Source organism: Telopea speciosissima, chromosome 2 (assembly GCF_018873765.1).
Source record: "Telopea speciosissima isolate NSW1024214 ecotype Mountain lineage chromosome 2, Tspe_v1, whole genome shotgun sequence".
In the NCBI taxonomy this organism is placed as follows: Eukaryota; Viridiplantae; Streptophyta; class Magnoliopsida; order Proteales; family Proteaceae; genus Telopea; species Telopea speciosissima.
Window position 1 is genome coordinate 58955840 of NC_057917.1, and position 21921 is coordinate 58977760.

The 21921-nt window shown below is 37.2% G+C and overlaps 1 protein-coding gene across 1 annotated transcript; it reads left to right on the forward strand.

The window, feature by feature from the left end:
• Positions 1-501: 501 nt before the first annotated feature.
• On the forward strand, positions 502-20784 carry LOC122652333 (CBL-interacting serine/threonine-protein kinase 5-like). The gene is made up of 3 exons (XM_043846043.1): positions 502-508; positions 612-617; positions 19147-20784. Exon 3 carries the CDS (start codon positions 19195-19197, stop codon positions 20719-20721), a length of 1527 nt encoding a protein of 508 aa, XP_043701978.1. The 5' UTR covers positions 502-508; positions 612-617; positions 19147-19194; the 3' UTR covers positions 20722-20784.
• The last annotated feature ends 1137 nt before the right edge of the window (positions 20785-21921 follow it).

Consider the following 21921-nt stretch of genomic DNA (forward strand, 5'->3'; position numbering starts at 1 on the left):
GACTGAATTTTTTTATTTTTTTCAAAGTTTTTAAGTTTTTATTTTGTATTATCTAGACCGATACTGACTGATACCAACCGATATTGACCGATCCAATCCAGATAATATGGACCAATCCGATCCCGAGATCAAAACACTAAGGCCGATACATGACCCGATCCATAAAAAAGTGATTTTAGGGGGTTTTTTGACCGATCCAATCCCAATCTAAAAAGGTTTTGGCAATGACCGATACCTGGATTTTGAACCTTGCTAAAGAATCCTTCTGGATTAAAAAATCTTCTTTATTTGGTTGTTGATTCTTATGAAATTTTCCAGGAATAAAAAACTTCTGAATTTTAGGTTGTAAATCAATGATTTGTGGGAATAAATCAATTTTCTTTGTTTGCCACGTTTAATAATGGGCTTTGCGTTTTGGGCCTCAGTCAGTCCAACACGTTATTGGACTTAGTGTCCTAACCGTCCCAAAATGATGAATCTAAGCCTAAGCAGAGATTTTCCTTCACCCGTAGAGAAGGAAGAATTCCTTCTTCACTAGTGATGGGATTCTTCCTTTACCATGGGTGAAAGAAAATTCGGTCCAAATACAAACGGTGTATTAAAAATATAAGAAAAAAGGGGCGATGTTCTCTGTGCCGTAGCGTAGGTTGCACCCAGGCACATGAGGATGGGTGCAATGACCACTCTACCCCCCTGCACAGGCTGCCCATGTGACTGGGCGCAGCCTGTGCTGCGGCACAGAGAACATTCTCCCAAGAAAAAAATACTAAAATTATTAGGAGTGTGGTTTTCAATTTTGTTTGGAAATTTCATTTTTATGATCATTTAGGTTTGCACCCAAAAATAAATCTCTATAGGATTTTAGTTTAGTATTTTAAGAAACATCAGAAATAAAATAAAAGCAAAGGTGTTTGTAACTTTATAGCGCTCAACTTACACACAAAATTAGTGGGTGACACAGTTATTCTATGTAGAAGAGTGATATGACATTTCTGACCATTGGATATCTAAAAATTTATCTAAAGAGGTCACATGTAAAAGTTCAACCTCAAATTCAATCAGTTTTCCTTGCATGTACTCTCATATATGTCCATGATCTGCTACGTGGCAAATCAATGTGCTCACCCATCGTTTTTGCCAGTGGATTCAAGTCCATCAAAATTGCACCTTTAAATAAAATATGGGCCAAAGATCACTGCCTAGTCGAGTGGCCCCTGCACCAGGGGGCAATGAGTGCGTGTAGGGGCATCAACATGGGTGAGGGCGAGACGTTAATTTCATGCGCTCTTGTGTTTGGGTGCAGCAACCACACGACCAGGCATCATTATTTTTATTATAAAATATTCATAAATAATGAATGACAAAAATTTCCCCTAATTGGAATATCACGTAAGGGTGTCTCTGACTCAAGACATCTTATTTTAACACGTGAAAGGGTCAAATAGCATATCCAACCAGTGAATATCTAAGAGATTGTCTCAATAAACCACATGTCTAAAATCCCAAATTCAATAATTTACTCTCCATACATTGACATGCTTTCCAATCATTATGTAATCGTGCTTTCCAATCACTACCTAGTCTCTTTCGATTTTTCAATGTTTTGATTTGCCACATGACGAACTCCACAGAGACTAATACAGCAATACTTGATATGTGACTGAAGGACCTTGGAATATATCTATCCTTGAAAATCAGGATTAATCTCATCTGCTACTAGTAGAAGTAAACACTTAACCTAAGCTTAATTATGTGGCAGGTCAAACCAGAAAACCTTCTATTAGAAAGTAATAAGATAATAAACTAAAGCTTTGAATTTAAAATTATAAGACCTTTTTAAAAAAGGCAAGATTCCCTACTTTACTTTATTGATTTTGAAGATTTATTGTGGCACTTTGGAATCACAGAAGATATTGGAAGAACAAGTTGATGACAGAGCTTCTCAAAAGGTTTCTTCTAATGGTGGGACTGCGATAGTTAATGTGAACTCTTTTCCTGAGAGGGAGCAAACCATTTACATTGTTTTGGATTTATCTTCGGTTTCCTCCAAAGCAATGTAAATGGGATACATTTTTATTGTTTTGTGATAAGAGTTAGGGTTGAGACTTGAGAGTCCAGCAACTATTTTTTCTGTAAAATATCGAGTCTTATTTGACTTGGACCATTTATGACCCATTTTCGTCATTTTTTATCCTGATCTAGTCTACACGATTTTTGACCAGATTTTTTAAAATTTGACTCGACTCAGGCGACTCGCCCCAATCAAAACCCAGTTTTCCAACTATAATCTTAACTTGTAAAATTATAAAAATAAAAAAACAAAATCCAATAAGGTAACTTAATCGGATAGACGGATACAAAGATATATTTCAGACATTTTATTACCGTCGAATTGCTAAATGAATTGGATAAATTGGCCTGATAGGGAGATTATCTTATTCGTATCCGATTAATTTTTGGACGGACTCAGATTCTCCTAAACAGATATGAACGCGGATCGAATATGGATTTTCGAATATCTGTTCACATCGTTAAGTACAACACACTTTTTCAATAATGATATTCATGTTATTTTACATAAAAACTGCATTACATGTTGTATAAATGACTTTCAATTTTTTGAAAACTTCTTCTATCCATATATTAGATATTACATTAAATAACTTTTGGGAATAAGATAAGGGGCAACTGAAAGAATTTTACAACTTATTAGTTCACCAATTTAATGATAATAAGTGTCCATCACTCCATCTAGGCATTACTACTTATTACATTAACACACTTTTTCAATAATGATAATTAGGGCTGCAACAGGGTCGGGTTGGGCCGGACTTTATAGAACCCTAGCCCAACCCTAAGTCCCCTTAGCTAGGCCCAGGCCCTACCCGACCCTGACTCAGGGCCAGAAAAATCCAACCCTGACCCGCCCTCAGGGTCGGGCCGGGCTGACCCTGATTGGCCCTGATCATGGGGAGGGGAAAAGAAATGCATGGGCTAGAATGGGCCGGGAAGAACATTATCAATTTTACATAAAATAATAATATAATAAAATATATTATAACACTTATTGTCTTCGTATATAATATATTATATAAAAAATGTGGGTGAAATTTAGAGTTATAATGTATAAATTATATCAATATATATTTTATAGTATAACTTAAATCAGGGTCGGGCCGGGCCGGGCCAAGCTTAGCTCGAGGCCTCAACCCTAACCCGACCCGACCCGACCTTAACTCAGGGCCAGAAATTTCCAACCCTGACCCGCCCTCAAGGCCAAATATCTCAACCCAGGCCCTGTTCGGGCTCAAGGCGGGCTAGGGCGGGTTCGGGCCGACAGGGCCAAACTTGCACCCCTAATGATAATCATGTTATTTTACATAAAAACTGCATTAAATGTTGTATTAAATGACTTTCAATGTTAGAGCAAGAGATCGATCGTTGTATGGTCATGTAGTGCCTGAACCAATGCAGGGTCCAATAAGAGTGCATCTAAGAGTATTTGATTGAATAAATTTTTTTTAGTTCATTAGGGGTGGAGCTATAATTTCACACGGTCCTATGTCTAGACGTAGGAACCATGCAACCGATTAACATTCTTTTTTCCAATTTCTAAACATATGTTTTGTCTTCGTCCTGGATCAACCCTTACCCAAACCATGGTCTAGAAACTAGTCTTAAAAATTATTCAGACTGATCCATTTCTCTTTCTAATAGCCCTACCCAGTATCCATTATGTGGAGTTGTTTGATACTAGTTGATGAGGCCGGTGTGCCATGATGCATGCATGGCTTCCATGTTCCTCATTTGATTTCTCCATTGCACTCCAAGGAGATGGAGCAAAGTTGTTTGGTGGTGCCACAAAGTTTTTGATTCTAGGCCATAAATTTGGGGTGTCTTTATCCTAACTTGGGGCCCAGCCCAAACTTGTGTATGGATCCTATATAATATAATATGGCCTAAAAACTTGATTCACTGGCTCCCACATATGACTTCTCAATAGATTCTTTTGAAGCAAAGTAGTCCTCACAATCAATAGCTTATGTGGTGGGTGACACATAGGTAGTTGAGAGATCTTTTTTTCTTTTAACTTTTATTTAAGAAAAAGAAATTTGTCTTATTATCCCCTAAGATTCTGTGGACAAAAATACATGTAACGTAAGAATTTTGGATGACAATAATTATAATATATATGTAACGTAAATGAAAAATCAGATGTTTACATCTCGTTATTCCCTTCTTCCCCGGTATCCACACCCCACCCCTGGCTGATGTTTCCTATGAGGAGGGAATGTAACGGTTGTGTGGACATGTGAGGGAAAGAGATAAAATAGGAACGTAGGGATAAAGATAAAGTAGAAAATTAGATAAACTTTGGTTTTATAGATGAAGCAGGGCGTCTTTGATCTTACATTTACTAACCACGACTATCCTATGGGGGGAGTGTACCTTTTCCCATTACATTCTTCAAATATAAATAAAGGAAATAGTTTTCTGTACGGGAGTGTGGCCAACGCCAGCATTCCCATGAGTCTATCTCTCTCCTCCTTAAAATAAGGTGGCAGAAATATCTTTTCATATGAAGAGGAGAGATAAGACTCATGGAAGTGCTGGCGTAGGCCACACTTTCGGACAGAGATCTTTTTCCCTACAAATAATGATACAAATTTTGATAACTACTACTTCGTTTTCGAACTATCTCTATTACTAACTACGACACCCTAACTATTTAGTCACATAAAACATAACTAGTTTATCATACAAAATAACTATAAAAACTCTCAGCCCATAAATACTCTTCCTTTTATTTTCTCCCTTGTAACAGTACTACCCCATTCTCCATGAAAAGTGGAAATGTTCAATTGCTTGATGTTTCGTGTGTGGCTCCCACTGGCCTTCGAGCACATGCAAGGATTAGGGGTGTCAATTGATCGGGCCAGGTCGATCTCGATTGGACCTAATCTGGCTTGACCATTTTGAAGTCCTGCAACATGCCTGATTGTTTATCTAATCAGGCTTACATTGGATGGGCATTGGGGGTAAACTAAGAATTTCATGTAGTGATTAAAGGATCGGACTAAGTCAAACCAAAAGGGTCAGGCTTAGACGGGCCTATATTCATTCAGACCAGTCAGGCAACCATCGGGCTAAGCCCTTGCACCGGGAATGATCGATTATAAACTGATTAGGCTTGAATCCGAAATGTTTATTAATCAGATCGATCGGTTCGGGCTTTAAATGGTCGGGCTTGCCAGGCCGAGCCTGAATTGACACCCCTAGCAACGGCCACACCTCCCCCACAGGAACACGTCCCCTCATTTTTATACAAGAACTTGCCCACTAGCTGAATCCAGATCAGCTACCCACTAGCTCAGCTGGTAAAGCCCGTAAAGGTCTATTGCTAGGTATAGCATAGACTTGAGAATAAATGGTCACTTCACCCAACATGATATACGCACTTCCTTAATGTGTGCAGGCTGTGCCCAATCTAATCTATTAGGTTTTTTGAAAAAGAAAATTGTAATATAAGAATTTATTTTTTTGGGTGAAGGGAGTATTAGGGAAAATTATCTGCTCATTTCCCGCCGTTTCATCTCCTTAAGTGCCTCTAATAGAGGGGAATGGATCTCATCCAGATAGTGCGATCGGACAAGAGTAGGGTGATCATTTTTACCTCTTATTTAAGGAACTTAGGGATTTGGAGCTGCCCGGAATATGAAACCAATAATGATCTGGAGTATTAGTCTATTAGATTGGAAGCACATAAGGCGATTATAGTATTACCAAACTACATTATACTATATGACTACTTTATAGGAGAAGTGCATTAACTTGAGGAAGCCAACTGAGACCTTCCTGTCCACAATGATGTCGCAAGCCTTCTTGTTAAAGGGCTATGGACTGTAATTCAAGGATTCCTAGTTCCATAAGCAAGGAAAAGGCTGAGAAAATGTGGTTATGAAAACACCTACAAAGATTTCATCTCCGTCAATGCTTTTCAAGTCACAAAGATCAAAAGCTTCACTGCCGGTAAATTTGATTGATTTCTCAAAGAAGAGAGAGAATTTGAGAATGTCACAGTTAAAAGGGATGAGAGGAAGAACAGTAGAGATGTGAAAGAATGGGACTGAAGGAATGGGAGACGTATTTGAGAGGGAGGCGACATTGGCGCGTGGGAGAGGTTGATTGTTTTGAGGTGGGTCAGGGTCAGTTTTGTCATTTAAAAAAAAGGAGGATTACCTACTTTTATATATATATATGTGTGTGTGTGTGTGTGTGAAATAAACATAAATTTAAACTATACCAAAGAATATTGCTCGAAAATCCTAACCCGAGCTTCCATGGTTAAAAAGCCCAACTCAAGCCTTGAAATTCTTGGAATTCAGGTAGGCATTGGGCCAAATTTGCACCAATAATTGATTCGTTGTTGTCAACAACGGAATGTTCTTAATATGATGTTAAATGGTATTTTGTCATTGAGGACGTTTCATTTTGGCAGCTACTGGATACCTCTTTGCATATCACGATTTAGAGTCCAAAATGATATCAATAATCAATGGTCTTAAACAAGCAACCACAATGGATCTGAAGATGAAAGAAGTCTGGGTTTGAAACAAATCCTCAAGAGAACTCTTTAAGTTTTTTGGGTGACTGGGATTGCTAGTTAGGCAATCCAAGGTCATAAGATAATTTGGTACTTTAACGGCATTGTAGATTCTTCCCCTCTTATCTAATCTAATTTTTTGTCTTTTCATAAATATAAAAAAAAATGGTATCAAATAATATGAAATCTCTTCTTACCAGTGGGTGCCGGGTGAGGTCCACTTTTAGGATTTGAGTCGATTTTCCTCCATCTTCAAAGGTGGTTCGGCGTACTCCAGTCCATCCACTCAAATCATAAAAAAGGCAAAATGTCTTTGTTTTGGGGCTACAAACTAATATAAAAGGTCAAGGGTTAATAATAAATTCCATGTTATCTGGAATACAAGGTTGGAGTTAGTTGTTACTGGATCGGACAAATCAGATCACCCCCTGACTCAACCCGTATCTTTCTGATGAGAAAAAACATAAGCGGATCCAATAATATTTCTTGATGGATATTGTAAATTGGCAGGGTTACCAGGGTTTGGTGTGGTGATTGTTTTTTTATTGAACCATGGTCCCCGGTATTCATTTTTCTTTAAGAAGTCTTGTAATAGTTTCTAGATAATAAATATCTATATTTTTCTGGAGATCAATTGATTAATTAATTCAGGGAGAATTTCTTACAAGGGAATTGAAGTGATAGTGTAGGGTACACATTATATATAATTAACGAGGGATTCGAAAATGGTAGCATCTACATGAGGCCCACGTGGTCAAAATAGGGAAAAAAAATTTTTAAGTATGGATACCACTATTTATTATGTAAAGAGGATATAAAAGGTCTATACAAGGACAATGGAGCAAACTTTTTTCTTTAATTATATAGGCAAGAGAAAGTTAACTGGTCATGTAGCCCCTCCACTAGCGTAGGGGCCAATGTGATTACCCACAAAAGAATGAAAAAATATCTCCTGCGATTCCCTGACCGATACAGAGTGTTCGGTCAGGGGTGGAATGGTCATTATGCCCCCCCTTTTGTTACGAACCACGAGAACTGTATCGAGCAGGGAATTGCAGGGGATAAAGATCCAAGTATTGGTTTGGACAGTCTTTTCGAACAAACCTGTCTGGCATAGGAAACATGCGATCAGGTACCGCTCTTCTTCCCTTTTTAGTTTTTTTGTTCTCTGATCCACGCCCAATTTAGTAGTGTGAGATGGGACTCGACTCCTGTCAATCTAGGCAACGGTGTTGCATGTGCAACACCTGAGATGGAGCGCTGTGCATTTACCTCTTTACCCCCTATCCAACGCCTTGCCCGAATAAAGGTAAGACGGTCAATGTACAGTGCCTCACTTAGATGCTGCACATGGTTGCACGCTGCCCGGATTCACAGGATCTTTTTCCTTTGAGATGGGGTTTGGTCCCTGAATCGTATAGATAGATCCAAAATAACTTATTTAATAAAGTGGTCCAAATGAATAGACCAACAAGAGACATCTTGTAGACTTGTGGGCGAGAAGTAAGATTCGTAATTTCTCGAAAAGGGTAAGAATTAATTAATAAAATGGAGGAGGAATTTACATTCCTGTAAATTCGTACTTTCGTACAGAGAATGTTGTTAGTGTCAGCTGTTAGGTGGCTTATTTTGGTTTACCAATGGACGTAAAAATGGTATCTTCCTAAGCTGCCAGTCTTGTTATCAATGACCAAAAGTGTTTTGGTGGGTCCCAGTGAAATTATTGTAATGTAAAAGAGCTGATGTTCTCTGTGCCGCAGCATAGCTTGCTCCCAGACACATGGGCAAGGTAATTAGGGGGCAGAATGATCATTTCACCCACTCATGTGTCTGGGAGCATACTGCGCTACGTGACCAAGTAAAAATTTAAAAGGACAAAAAAGTCAAACGCTGATGTGTTCATGTGTTGAAAATTTTGGTTGAGATTATTACTAAAGGGGACGTGTTTGCTATTCAAGAGCATCGCCCCTGTGCTGGACTGCTAGCTTGGGGACCAATGGGATAGGAGAGTAAGCATCAATAGTGGTCAAGGTTTCTCTCTCTTATGAGGGGTGGAGTAGTCATTTTGTATCATGATGTGTCTCGACGTAGGAGCTACACTCTCAAAGTGAGACTTTTTTGAATAATTATCACCTTCAATTTGTGGACACCTCCAATTCCTCTAATAGGGGGAGTGGATCCCACCTTAGGCAGTGTTTTCGGGCAGGGGGTAGGGTGGTTATTTCTAATCCCATGTGAGGAATTGGAGGAGGCAGCAAATTGGAGGGGATAATGATTCGATTTTTTTCCCTATTATTAAAGATACAATTCAACTTAGACTACATTTGATAACGTTTCTGTGTTGTTCTTCTGTTCTTTGGATATAAACATTTTTTCTTATTTTTGTGCTAGAAACTGTTTTTTTCCTTTCAATGTTGTTTGGTTTTTGCAGTTGAGTGAGAAGTATCACTTGAGGTTAGAGCTTGACGATGAATGTTGGTGTTCAGGTTGAAAGCACGAACTCAATCATGATTTTTCGGGAACAACTCAAATGAGTTCAACCTTTTGTTTTCTTCAAGAACAGAAAAACATGTAATTGTTGTTCTGCAAAAATTGTGCTTGGACACATTTTTCATCCGGTCTCTACTGCAGGAACAGAAATATAGATCGGAATTGCCAAACGCATTTTGACTGTTTTTCATTGTGTAATAACTAATAACTAAGCATTCTAAAAATGGAAGTTTTTTTGATAGTGTTTGAACTCTGAATGATACCTTTATAGGTGTATTTAGAATTTGACACATTTTAATTGTCTATTGTTTTATTCCTAAAAGTTCATTAAGACAGGGGGTATAAAAGGATTTTCGACAGTAATGCGAAAGTGACACATCATTGTGTATTGGTGTCATTACGAGAAGATATCGTTGTCATGCATATTTTTCGAGTATACATATAAAATGACACTATTACCCTCATTGAAAAAAAAATTGTGTACCATACTAAAAAGACAAAAAAATAAGGTTACAAATTATTTGACATCTTGAAGGGTGTCAATAAAAAAATCCTTTTTTTTGTTACTAATACTGGCTATGTTTAATTGCAAGGAACGCGGAAAAAGGAACTAAAATTTTTGAATTTACTATAAAATATATTTCATTTTCCAAGGAAATATATGAATTTCCCTTGCAACCAAAAAACAAAAAGAATTTTTCCTATAAAATATATGTAATATCCCATAAAATAGTCACATTTCCCTTGCAACCAAATGGATAAGGATTATAGAATGGAAAAAAATTACATACAATTTGAAGGGAAAATCTATGTCACAATAAAATATTTTTTATTATATTTTTTCTTCTGGACTTCCTTCCAAATAAACAAATAATCATCAAGAAAAATGACAAAATGGAATTACATAGCATTTTTTTAATATTTTAACGTACTAATCACATCTTCTGAACAATGCTAATAAGTAACCTAATAATAATGATCATATTTTCTGCCTTACTATTTTGGAGTCTATACTTTTTTTTTTTTTTTGAGTTCTTATCTTATGAAACACGGGGAAGAGTTTTGTGTTCAAAAGCATGGTCCTTGCACCAGCATAGGGGCCCACCAATGAATGTACACACATAATTTCTACATTTCATGGGAACGAGACGATCATTTCACTCCATCCTATATTCCTATGTCTCGACGCAAGAGTCACGCCACTAGACAGACTCCTTTTTTCCATGAAAAAATTATGCAATTCTCCCACTCATCACTTTGCAAGGGAACCTCACATTGAGATGAGGCCTACTTTGGTTCAATGTGTCAATCTTTAGTTTCCCTATTTTTTGGGAGTGAATGAGTATAGAGAACCAACCATTTTAGTATCTAGCTAGATATTGTTTGTCCTTACCAGAGATCCAACCATTGTTATATATCTAGATTATAATAAGTTTGCCCTTTCAATTTCATATGGGTGAGTTTACACTTTTATTGCAGATTCTATGGTTCATATAAATCAATTGAAAATTTTAATTTATTTTAAACCTTCCACTTATAATGGTTTGGAAGGGGACACTTGTCGTAACCTGCTTGGTCATCACGCACTCTAATTGCTAACTAAAGTAAATGGATTTTTATTTTTTTGTTAATCAACTCTTAGGAGATGCATGTATCAACATTATGAAGGTAGAAGATGTTTGCTGAATACAATCATTTTATTTTTTATTTTATTATGTTTTTTTATGAAAGTGTAATCACACAAACCACACATCAATCCCAAAAGGTTAACCGGCTTTTAAGACCGTGAAATGATGTGATGGATAGACACAACACAAAAACAATCATTTTAATTGATATTTATTTACCAAAAAAAAAATTTGATATTTAAAAGTTCTTGTATTTAATTCCAGAGATAAAGATCGTCATCCGATCGTGCAGTGCGACAAATACCTGCACCCAAACACAAGCCGCACGCACAATGATTGACATACCCCTAGAAAGATGGAAAGGACCAGGGGTGCACCGATCTAGGTACAAATACATTCCGTGTTGCACGACCAGATGGCCTTCTTTTTCCCTTTATTCTAATTTAACTGGTATATTGGACCAACCAACGGGCTTAATTGGTTGATCTCCATGCCTCTCTCCTGGCTCCAACCCACGAATCGGTTCCCCAGCCTTGTTAATCTAGCTAAGAAAAATGGTCTTCTTCAAACCAGAATTGGACCACCTCTCTCTCTTTCTCTCTCACAGAGTGTATTCAAAAGTGGGGGCAACTTAAAAAGAAGGCCTCTCATAAGGGAAAGCACTAAATATGGCGAAAGATAGGCCCACGTGTCCCAACATTCCACTTGTCCACGTCTTTCAAAGCTGTCTTTCTAATCAAATGCCCCAAAACAAGCCTAATAGTCTTTAGGCTTAAAAATCGCCTATCGTGGAGGGTGCAATTTTGAAATTTAGCCTAATAGAAACTGCAATTTCTTTTTAAATTATTTTTCATGTGGTTTAGCACGAGTAATGTCCGGTAAGGATGGCAAGAGGGACGGAAAATCAAATAATGCTTTACAACTGCAAACCGAAATCAAAGGGTAAGTTTGATTTTATTCAGTTTCTATTTAGTTTTTTCAATTTATTTTGTAAGGTATTGTAAAACAGTTTAATTTATTTGGTTTATTATTTCAGTTTGTTGTAGGTATGTTTCGTAATCTCGGATTGGATCAGTATCAACCATGACTGATCCCGAGATTAGATCGATCCATCAAGGTATTTTTGGATCGATTGATCGGATCCATTACTTGCCATTTTTTTGGGTTTTTGATCCTCTTTTCTTTTTTTTGAATTTTTTAATGATCCGTATTGATTTTTAATATTTTATTAATATTTTTGAGTCTTTTGACAAATCCAAGTCCGGCCCAGAAAAATCTGGATTTTGGTTATTTTTTAGGGTTAAATATATGTACCTCCTTAAAATACACCTAATATTCCTCGTATCCCCCTAAGGTTTTGACAAGTCACGTACCACCCTTGAAAATTCCACATACCACCCCTATTTTACCCTCCTAAAGTCATTTAAGTCCACACTAGATGTTAAATGTTAAAAAATGATCAAACGACCATTTCTTCTATCTTTTCTAAAATTTGAAAAGACCTAATTACCCTGAACTATTTCTTAAAATTTAAAAAAACCGAAATACCCTCATCTTCCCCAAATCATCATTTTCTTTTACATACCCAAAACCACCACCACCACCACCCACCATTAACACCATCACCACCGTGAAGCTCCACCTCCAACTCCTCCACCTTTACCGATTCCACCACTGAATCCCCCTCCCTTGCCTATTCCTCCACCAACACCGCCGCCCTTACCAAATGAGTATAGACTACAAGGTCGGATTTGGGCTCGACACAAATCAATAGCCTCTCTGCGTCGAGCAATAGTCACAACAAGATCGAGAAGCCAATCAGTACTAAATGCAGAGACCAAATCAAAGGTAACAAGAAGCTGCAAAAAGGCTAAGGCTTCTAAATGATTCGGCCCGCATGGAGTAAGTTTTCCTTTCCATTCAAGGGCCAATTTCTTGGACTTCTCCTTCACTTGAGGTGAAATTTGAGGGAAGATCGCCTCTAGCTGTTCTAATAAAAGAATACAATTTCTTCTAATAGCCGCCAATTCATCCATCTTGATGCATAGGGATTTCAACTCAGGTCGAGGAATTATTTCGGAATCCTCTTCCTTCTTCACTGGCGCAGTTCCCGAAGAAGTCTGTTTGCCATTAGACTCAGGAATCAGGTGAGGGGATTTTTCCGCAGCCAAGTCATCACCGGCTTGTGGATCAATAGATTCAAGTTCCTTGAAGCGTTTCTCTATGGAACTCTGGATCGAGTTCAAAAGCGCATCCAGATCCTTCCATTGAAGGGTAAAGGAAGAAAGGAAAGACGATTGTGCTTTGAGATCTTCGAAAGACTTCCAACCCCAAAAGGGTTTTCTTCACCGAACAGGGAAAGGGGTTTCGGCCTCTGATCTGAAATCCTCTTTGGGTGAGGTTGGATGGATTTGGGGTTTAGACCACCCTTCTATATGCGATTCAAACCCAAGACTCAGATCTGAAATCCTCTTTTATTTTGAGTTTGCATCCAAGTTTCAGACCTGCAACTAAACCCATATCAGAGACTAGTGCTAGGTTAAGATTCAGACTTCAAATACCTCTTCTGTACTTGCTGATTGGGGCAGTTACTAGCTGGAATAAAGAGATGATGGTGGTGGTGGTAGTATTAGGTATGTAAAAGAAGATGATGATTTGGGGAAGATGAGGGTATTTTGGTCTTTTTAAATTTTAGGAAATGGGTCAGGGCAATTAGGTCTTTTCAGATTTTAGAAAAGATAGAAGAAATGGTAGTTTGGTCATTTTTTTAGCATGTAACACCTAATGTGGACTTAAATGGCTTTAGGGGGGTAAAGTAGGGGTGGTACGTGGAATTTTCAAGGGTGGTACGAGGAATATTGGGTGCATTTTAGTGGGTACGTGTATTTAATCCTATTTTTTATTACACTGACCTCATAGTTGGAAAATCAGGTTTTGACTCGGTCGAGTCACCCGAGTCGAGTCAAAATTTTGGAAAATCTGATTAAGAGTCATGTAGACTCGGCCAAGGTGAAAAATGACTCGACTTGGTACTGACTCGCCCAAGTCAAGCAACACTCGATTTTCTAATTCAAGTCACTTTTAACTAGACAAGTCTTGTCAATTTTTAAATACATAAATGCTACTTGACTTCTTTTTTTTCGGTAATATAAATACTACTTGATTATGAATGAATATATTAATAAATATAATAAGTAACAACTAATATATGTAAATCTAAATGTGTAAAACAACGAAGATCAAAAATGCTTATCACAACTAACATTTTGGATCTCTCTCTCTCTCTCTCTCTTCTTGGAAATTACAATGTAGCATTTACAATTCTATATACAAATGAAAAGAAGCCATCTCTCTCTCTCTCCACATTGGAGTCTTCATCATCCAATCCATAACAATTTAGCATTTATTCTTATTTTTTAATAATAATAATAAAAAAAAAAAATGATTCGGCTTGACCAGGTTTAATTAGGCCGAATCATCAGGTTTTCTAAAAGGCGAGTCGAGTTAGAAAACCTAGTTTTCCAATTATGACTGACCTTATATAAGCAAAACATGAAAAATAAAGGAAATGAATAAAAAATTACAAAACTACAAAAGAGAAATGAGGAAAGTCGATAGTCGAAAACAGAGACAAAAAAGAAAAAGCAAAAAATTGAAATCTTACAACTCGTATGTGTTCAAGCCTTTTGGGATTTAGTATGATTTAGGTTTGATTTATATGGGTTACATTTCATTTGATTTGGTTTGATTCAAACCGACAATTCTTAACCAACAAATGAAATAAATTGAAACGAATAAAATTTCAATTTTCAAAACCAAACCGAACTGATTTTTTTCGATTTGATTTGGTTGAATTTTAAACAAAGAATATCTATCCTGGACGGCATATTGAACTTTAAAATCATTGTTTAATGTCTATTTAAAAATTCAAAAATATTTTAATATAAATAATTTAAGTATATTAAAAAGGAAAAAGATCATATTGTCCACTTAACATACACTCTTTTATAGGGTTTTATTTTTATTTATTTTCTCTCTCCTCCCAACCATTGTTTGGTATACCATCCTGCATGTTGCCATCAGTGTGGCAAATCAAGGGCAAATTTGTTCGATATGACTGATCCATGTCAATACCATATCAATATCATATCGATTTTGCATGTGACCGATACCCGATCCAATACCATGTACTAAAATCATGACACTAACCCTTCCTATTGTATTTTTTACTCCTTCATCCCTACTTAGAGAATAAATTTGACATTATATTAATGGTCTCTTACCATCATTTGCCAAGATGATATCAAGATACCACATGTTATAGATATATGCGAAAGATTAGTGTGGCAAAGTTAAAGAAGCTTTAAGAAAGATGAAAGCATGCAAACAGTAGCCCCAAAAGAGATCTCAATAGAAGTGTGGAAAACCCTAAGAGGTTGTGAGGTATATTGGTTAACCAATCTATTTATAGGATTATGAACACGAAGAAAATACCAAATGAATGGAAGAGAAACATTGTAGTCTCGATCTACAAAAATAAAGGACATCCAAATTTGCAATAATTATAAGAGCATAAAGCTAATGAATCACACTATGAAACTTTGGGAGAAGGTTATTGAAGCCCGTTTGAGATAAAAAATTCATATCTCGGTGAACCAATTTGGCTTTATGCCAAGTAGATCCACAACATAAATTATTTTATTTATTGAGGAGATTTATGTAAAGATATAGAGATAGTAAGAAGGATCTCCATATGGTCTTTATTGACTTAAAAACAATTTATGACCGAGTCCCTAGAGATCTAATTTGACATTATAGTGAAGAGAGTGGCGTCGAATAAATATGTGAATGTAATTAAAGATATGTATGAGGGCGATGTAACTAATGTGAGATCTGTGGAAGGTCAGGGAAAAAAATTTCCAATCACGATTAAATTACATCAGAGATCAACTCTAAGCCCTTATCTTTTTGCCCTTATTATGGACGACCTAACCAAAGACATTTAAGACAAGGTCCTGTGGTGTATGTTCTTTGCTGATGATATCGTTTTGGTGGATGAGACAAAAACATGGATTAACACTAAGTTAGAGTTTTGGAAATCAACCTTAGAATCAATAGGCTTTAATATTAGTAGAATAAAGATGGAGTATATGATGTGTAATTTTAGTCACACTCTGATGGATATTGACATGGTGCGAATTGAGAAAAGAGAGGTACTGCAAAGTGACTATTTTAGATATTTGGGGTCAATAATAAATAAAGAAGATGATGTAAATGATGATGTTTCACAAAGAATTAAAATGGGATGAATGAAGTGGAGAGGTACGTCCAGAGTACTATGTGATCGACGTATTCCTTTAAAGTTAAAAGGAAAGTTCTATAGGACTATGGTAAGACCGGCTATGTTGTGTGGGGCAAAGTGTTAGTTAGTCAAGAGCTGTCATATTGAGAAGCTATGTGTGGCGGAGACGAAGATGATAAGATGGATGTGTGGAAAAACTAGGAAGGATAAAGTAAGAAATGAACATTTTAGAGTTGACTTGGGAGTTGCCCCGATTAGTGACAAGTTCCGAGAATCATTTGAGGTGGTAAGGCCATGTTTAACAGAGGCCTATGGATGCCCCCAGTACAGAGGAGCGTTATGATCCTGATTGAAGAGCTAAAAAAACTAAGGACTGTCCTAAAATGACCATAGGAGAAGTTGTGAGCAAGGATATGAATAGTTTAGTCCTTGTACCAAGCATGACATCGGATAAAGCTTATTAGACGGCAAAAATCATATAGCAGACCCCATTTAGCTAAGATTCTCCTAATTTGTTGGGTTGTGCCTCTTTCCTCTTACTTGCATCTTTCATCTTTCATTCTTCTTTATTTTTTTTTTAATCTCTCATTTGTCATTTTCCATTTTTCTTTCCCTATCTCATTGTCCATCCCTCTTTCTCTCATCTCTTCATTCCTCTTTTTTTGTCTAGTCCTCAGTTTTCTTACTCTATTTTGTTTGGATCTATGTAGCTAACTCCATTAAGTTAGGATAAGGCTGAGTTTATTGTTTTTAGTGTGTGCACTCTGATGTCAACACATCAAGAAAGTAAAATTGAATTTCAAATAAATTATGTGGTGAAACGCTGATAGTGATAGATATCTTGTCAGATATTGTACTTAGTATTTGGAATCTTTTATCTTTTGAAAAAAATTTATCTAAGTTGAATTTTAAAAAATAATATTGAATATCAGATGAATCATGGAAAATACTATGGTACTGATAGGTATGGCCGTATGGGGTCAAGATTTTTTTCCCCTTGTATTTGGTATCTATTCTCCTTTGTATTCTTGGGCCAATATTCAAAATAATGCTAAAGATATCATATACAAGGCTAAAATTAGCTTTTGATTTGAAATTGACCAAAGTTTTGTCAAAGTAGAATTTAAAAAAATAATATTGAATATCAGATGAATCATGGAAAAAACTACGGTATTGATAGTTATGGTGCCAGAGTTTTTCCCCTTGTATTTGGTATGTTTTCTCCTTTGTATTCTTGGGTCATATATTGATAATAATGCTATAGATACCATATACAAGGCTGAAATTGACAAAAATTTATCAAAGTTGAATTTTACAAAATAATATTGAATATCAAATGAATAATGGAAAAACTATGGTACTGATAGGTATGGTGTCGGATTTTTTTCCCTTGTATTTAAAATCTTCTCTCCTTTGTATTCTTGCTTCAATATTAAAAATAATGCCATAGATACCATATACAAGGCCAAACTTGGCTTTTGATTTGATTAGCAAAAGTATCTGAAAGTTGAATTTTAACATACATGTTTCAATGCATTATAAATGTCAATAGAAATAGCTATAATAGCAAATAGGGCTAGAGATTTCTACTTGGTGGTGTTTCCTACGCTCTCTCATAGGGCACCGTGAGATGATGCCTCTACCCCCTGGGTAAATACCTAGGCGTGCTCATCCATTGGAGAGCGTAAGAAACACCATCAAGTAGAGATCTTTTTCCCTATCAAATATTATACTAAAAAATAAAGAGTTACATGTAGAGTATGTATTGTATTGTAAGAAATACCAAAAAGCAATATATGTATAAAGATAAAGATCCCTAAGCATTAATTTCAATACTTTGAAATAGAAATTAAGGGAAAAGAATGCTACCTGACCACGTGACTCCTCCTTCTAGACAAAGAAGCTTGCAAAAGTATCATGTTGCCCCATAGAAATACGTAAATCCCATCCAGAACAATGTTTGCACACGTGCTCCCATTGGCCACAAATCGTGTGCAAGCTATAGTGGCTCAAACAACGATAGAAATTAATATATGATAAGTAATCATACTCCAAAAACAACATTTTTCAATAAAAATATATTCAATCTTGGACAGGTTGCATTTAGTTTACAATTTATATGGTGTAAATGTGTAATACCTAAATGTGAGCCACATAATAGTTTTTAATTAAAAACAAGAAGCAACTATTGGTTCCTAGAGAATTTATTCGTTAGCAAGAGTATATCTTATCAGCTATACTTTTTTTTTTGGTTAAATTATCAGATATACTTTATGAGAAGTTATATAAACAAATCAAAATTATTTACATAAACTTATATATAAATAAAGAATTTTTTTATAAAAAATTGATTGTGCCATCTTCCTAACCGTTTACCAAATAAACTAAAAAAGAAAAAAAATATTAAATAAATAAGGGAAAAATAAAATCTGACGCGTAAGAGCATTAATAACCGTTAGATTTCACTGAAAATTTCAAATTGAGACCACCGTCCGATGGGCCCACATGGACATAGGGAGCATGACTTAGTTGGGTTGACTTTCCACGGCAAGAGACGTGGTGCCTTCAATATATGTATATATATTCTCTAGAAACAGGAGATGTGAAAAAAGAAAGCAACTCTACTCCCAATCCAACGGTTTAAATCAAGTATCTCATCGACTGCCCAGTAAGGGTGATACACTGAATCGACTACGTAACGTCAGGAAAGGCCGAATCAGAGAAAAAACACCTGTCGAGTTGAGAAGAAACCACCTGTCGAGTTCTTATTAGTCAATAATTTTTTTGGAAATTAAATAAATGATCCAATATTGTTCCGTTACTTCATGCCAAGTTTCTATTTCTGTGTGTGCTGCTAGCTGCCATGGTTGTTCCCTGGAGACGCATAAAAATAGAAGTATATTAGCGAGAGACAGAGAAAACAAGGCGCTCCAATGGCGACTTCGAAACCTTCATTTCTTCCTCGTCTTCTTCTCCCTTTCCTACCCATTAATCACCGCCCCCCTTCAATGCCCTCTTAATATTTCATTCGAATTTTTTTTTCCCCCTCTTTCTTCACTTCACTTCACTTCTTTTCTCTTCTCTTCTCTTCTTTACTGTGATTAGTTATTTCCTCCTTCACCCAAACCCAATTGAACAACCATGTATATCTGCATCTCTGCAATACTTTCATGGATTCCCTGTCCTTTTATGAAAATACCCGTTTCTCTTTATTGTTGATTTCTGCACTTTTGGTTCTGGGAATCCGGTCATTCATAGTCATGGAGGAGCAGCAGGAGCAACAACAGAAGAAGCCAGAATTTGGCCGGCAGATGAGTGAGGTAACGAGGAATGTTTTGTTCGGAAAGTATGAGATGGGGAGGTTATTAGGGCAAGGCACCTTTGCCAAGGTTTACTACGGTAAGCAACTCAAAACCGGGGATAGCGTCGCCATTAAAGTACTCAATAAAGATCAGGTGAAGAAAGAAGGTCTAATGGAGCAGATCAAGCGTGAGATCTCTGTTATGGGTCTTGTTCGGCACCCAAATGTTGTGGAGCTCAGAGAAGTTATGGCCACCAAAGGTAAGATATTCTGCATCATGGAATACGTTAGAGGCGGAGAGCTCTTCGCGAAAGTTGCCAAAGGTAAGGTTAAAGAAGATATCGCTCGGAAGTACTTTCAGCAATTGATCAGTGCTATCGATTACTGCCATAGCAGAGGTGTCTCTCACCGCGATCTTAAGCCAGAGAATCTTCTCCTCGACGAGAACGAGAATCTCAAGGTCTCTGATTTTGGGCTTTCTTCGTTACCAGAGCAGCTCCGTCACGATGGTATGCTTCACACGCAGTGTGGAACCCCTGCTTATGTTGCTCCAGAGGTCTTGAGGAAGAGAGGTTACGATGGACCCAAAGCTGATATATGGTCTTGTGGAGTCATTCTCTATGTCCTCCTCGCCGGATTCCTTCCTTTCCAGGACGAAAATATAATGAAGATGTATCGAAAGGTGTTCAGAGCAGAGTACGAGTTCCCTCCATGGTTCTCCACTGAGACCAAGCGGTTGATCTCAAAGCTCCTGGTGGCAGATCCAGACAAGCGAATCACGATTCCGGAGATAATGCAAACTCCTTGGTTCAAGAAAGGCTTCACCCGTCCGATCCCGTTCTCTGATGAAGAACAGTCGCCCGAGAAGTCGCCTCCGTCGGCGGCGGTGGCGGAGGCGGTGGCGGTGGCGGAAGAGGGGGCGATTATGAAGCCTCCCCCAAAGCCTTCTCCGAAATTCTTCAATGCTTTCGAGTTTATATCGTCAATGGCATCTGGGTTTGATCTGTCGAGCTTGTTTGAGAATAATAGGAAAGCAGGGTCGATGTTTACGTCCAAGTCCTCGGCGTCGGCGATCATGGCGAAGCTGGAATCGGTGGTGAAAGGGTTAAAGTTTCGGATAATGAAGGTGAAGGATTTCAAGATGAAGATGCAAGGTGTGGAGGCAGGGCGTAAAGGGAAGCTGTCGGTGACGGCGGAGGTGTTCGAGGTGGCACCTGGTGTGGCCGTTGTTGAGTTCTCAAAGGCCGCCGGAGACTCGCTTGAGTATGCCAAATTCTGTCAGGAAGATGTTAGGCCTGCACTCAAAGACATTGTTTGGAGCTGGCAAGGTGATAACTACGACTACAACAGCAAGGATCAACCACAGTTGCAATTACTGCAGCAGGAGATCAACTAAACAATAATCAAACCCTAAAAATCTTTAAGCCCCAAGTCTAATTAGGGTTCTCAAATTTTCCCTTTTTTTTGGGGGTTCTCTTGCCTTTTTTTCCTTTTTAATTTTGTGTTCCATAAATTTGTCTTTTTTTTGGGTTTGATTTTGTAAATAGAATGTTGGGAATGTTCATCAGCAGAAATTGAAATATACAGGTATGAGTGTGGATTTTGGAACTTGGAAAAGCAAGCAAGAGACAAGGATTTAGAATTGATTGTTACACCTTGAAGTTAAAATTTTTCCATTCAGTAATATAGCTGGTGTGGTTTTAGAATATACTCAATACTGTACATGTGGTCAATCCAGAGGAGACTTGACTATAAGCATACCTCTTGGCTAGAAATGGTGCTTCCAGAGAACCCAGATGAGTAAAAGCATCAATTGAAGTGAGTAGAGTATTTGGACTAGATTAATTAGAAGAGGGTTTATAAGGTTCAAGGTTCATTGATGTGACCTCTAATCAACTAAGCCGGAGGAAGAAGAATTATGGAGCAGTGGTTTTAGTGAAAAGGGCTTCAAGGTATGGTAAACTAAAATAGTTTTATGGATCTCTTTAGAAATGAAGAATTAGTTAAGAATTGGTTATAGAGTGGGGTTTCTTTTGACGGGCATGAATTAATTTGGTTGAGAATACAATTCATGCATGTGGGCAGTCCAGAGACTTCATCATCCCTCTTGGTTAGATCAAATGTTGTTTGCAGAGAACCCAGATGGGTAAAAGCATCAATTGAAGCGATTCCAGCAATTTGGACTAGTTTAATTAGAAGATGGTTTATAAGACTCATGAGGTTAAGCTTTTGATTATGGTTTCTGGAACATAGTTGGATTCAAGCAATGTTTGAGAAAACTATAATGATCTTTCATGAGGGCAGGGGAAGAATAAGCTTGATTTTGTAATCCACCTGAGTTGTAGACTTTCAGTCTGCAATCTGCAACCACCTCCAAATCTTAGTGCTAAGGTTATAAGAAGCTGTAGCCAAATGTGTCCTAAGATTTTAGTGCGACTCCAGTGTTTGTTGCTGTCTGAGAGCAGGTTTATACTACAGATGATACTCTGCCTTATTGACCGGCATAACTATGTTTATAGTGTATGTTCAATTGAAGGGTGTAAGTTGCCCCTAGAATAAGGTTTAAGAGATCTAAACTCTTCTGCCATTAATGCAT

Excerpts from the sequence above, each read along its gene's own strand:
- LOC122652333 (XM_043846043.1), top strand. The coding sequence starts at position 19,195 with ATGGATTCCCTGTCCTTTTATGAAAATACCCGTTTCTCTTTATTGTTG.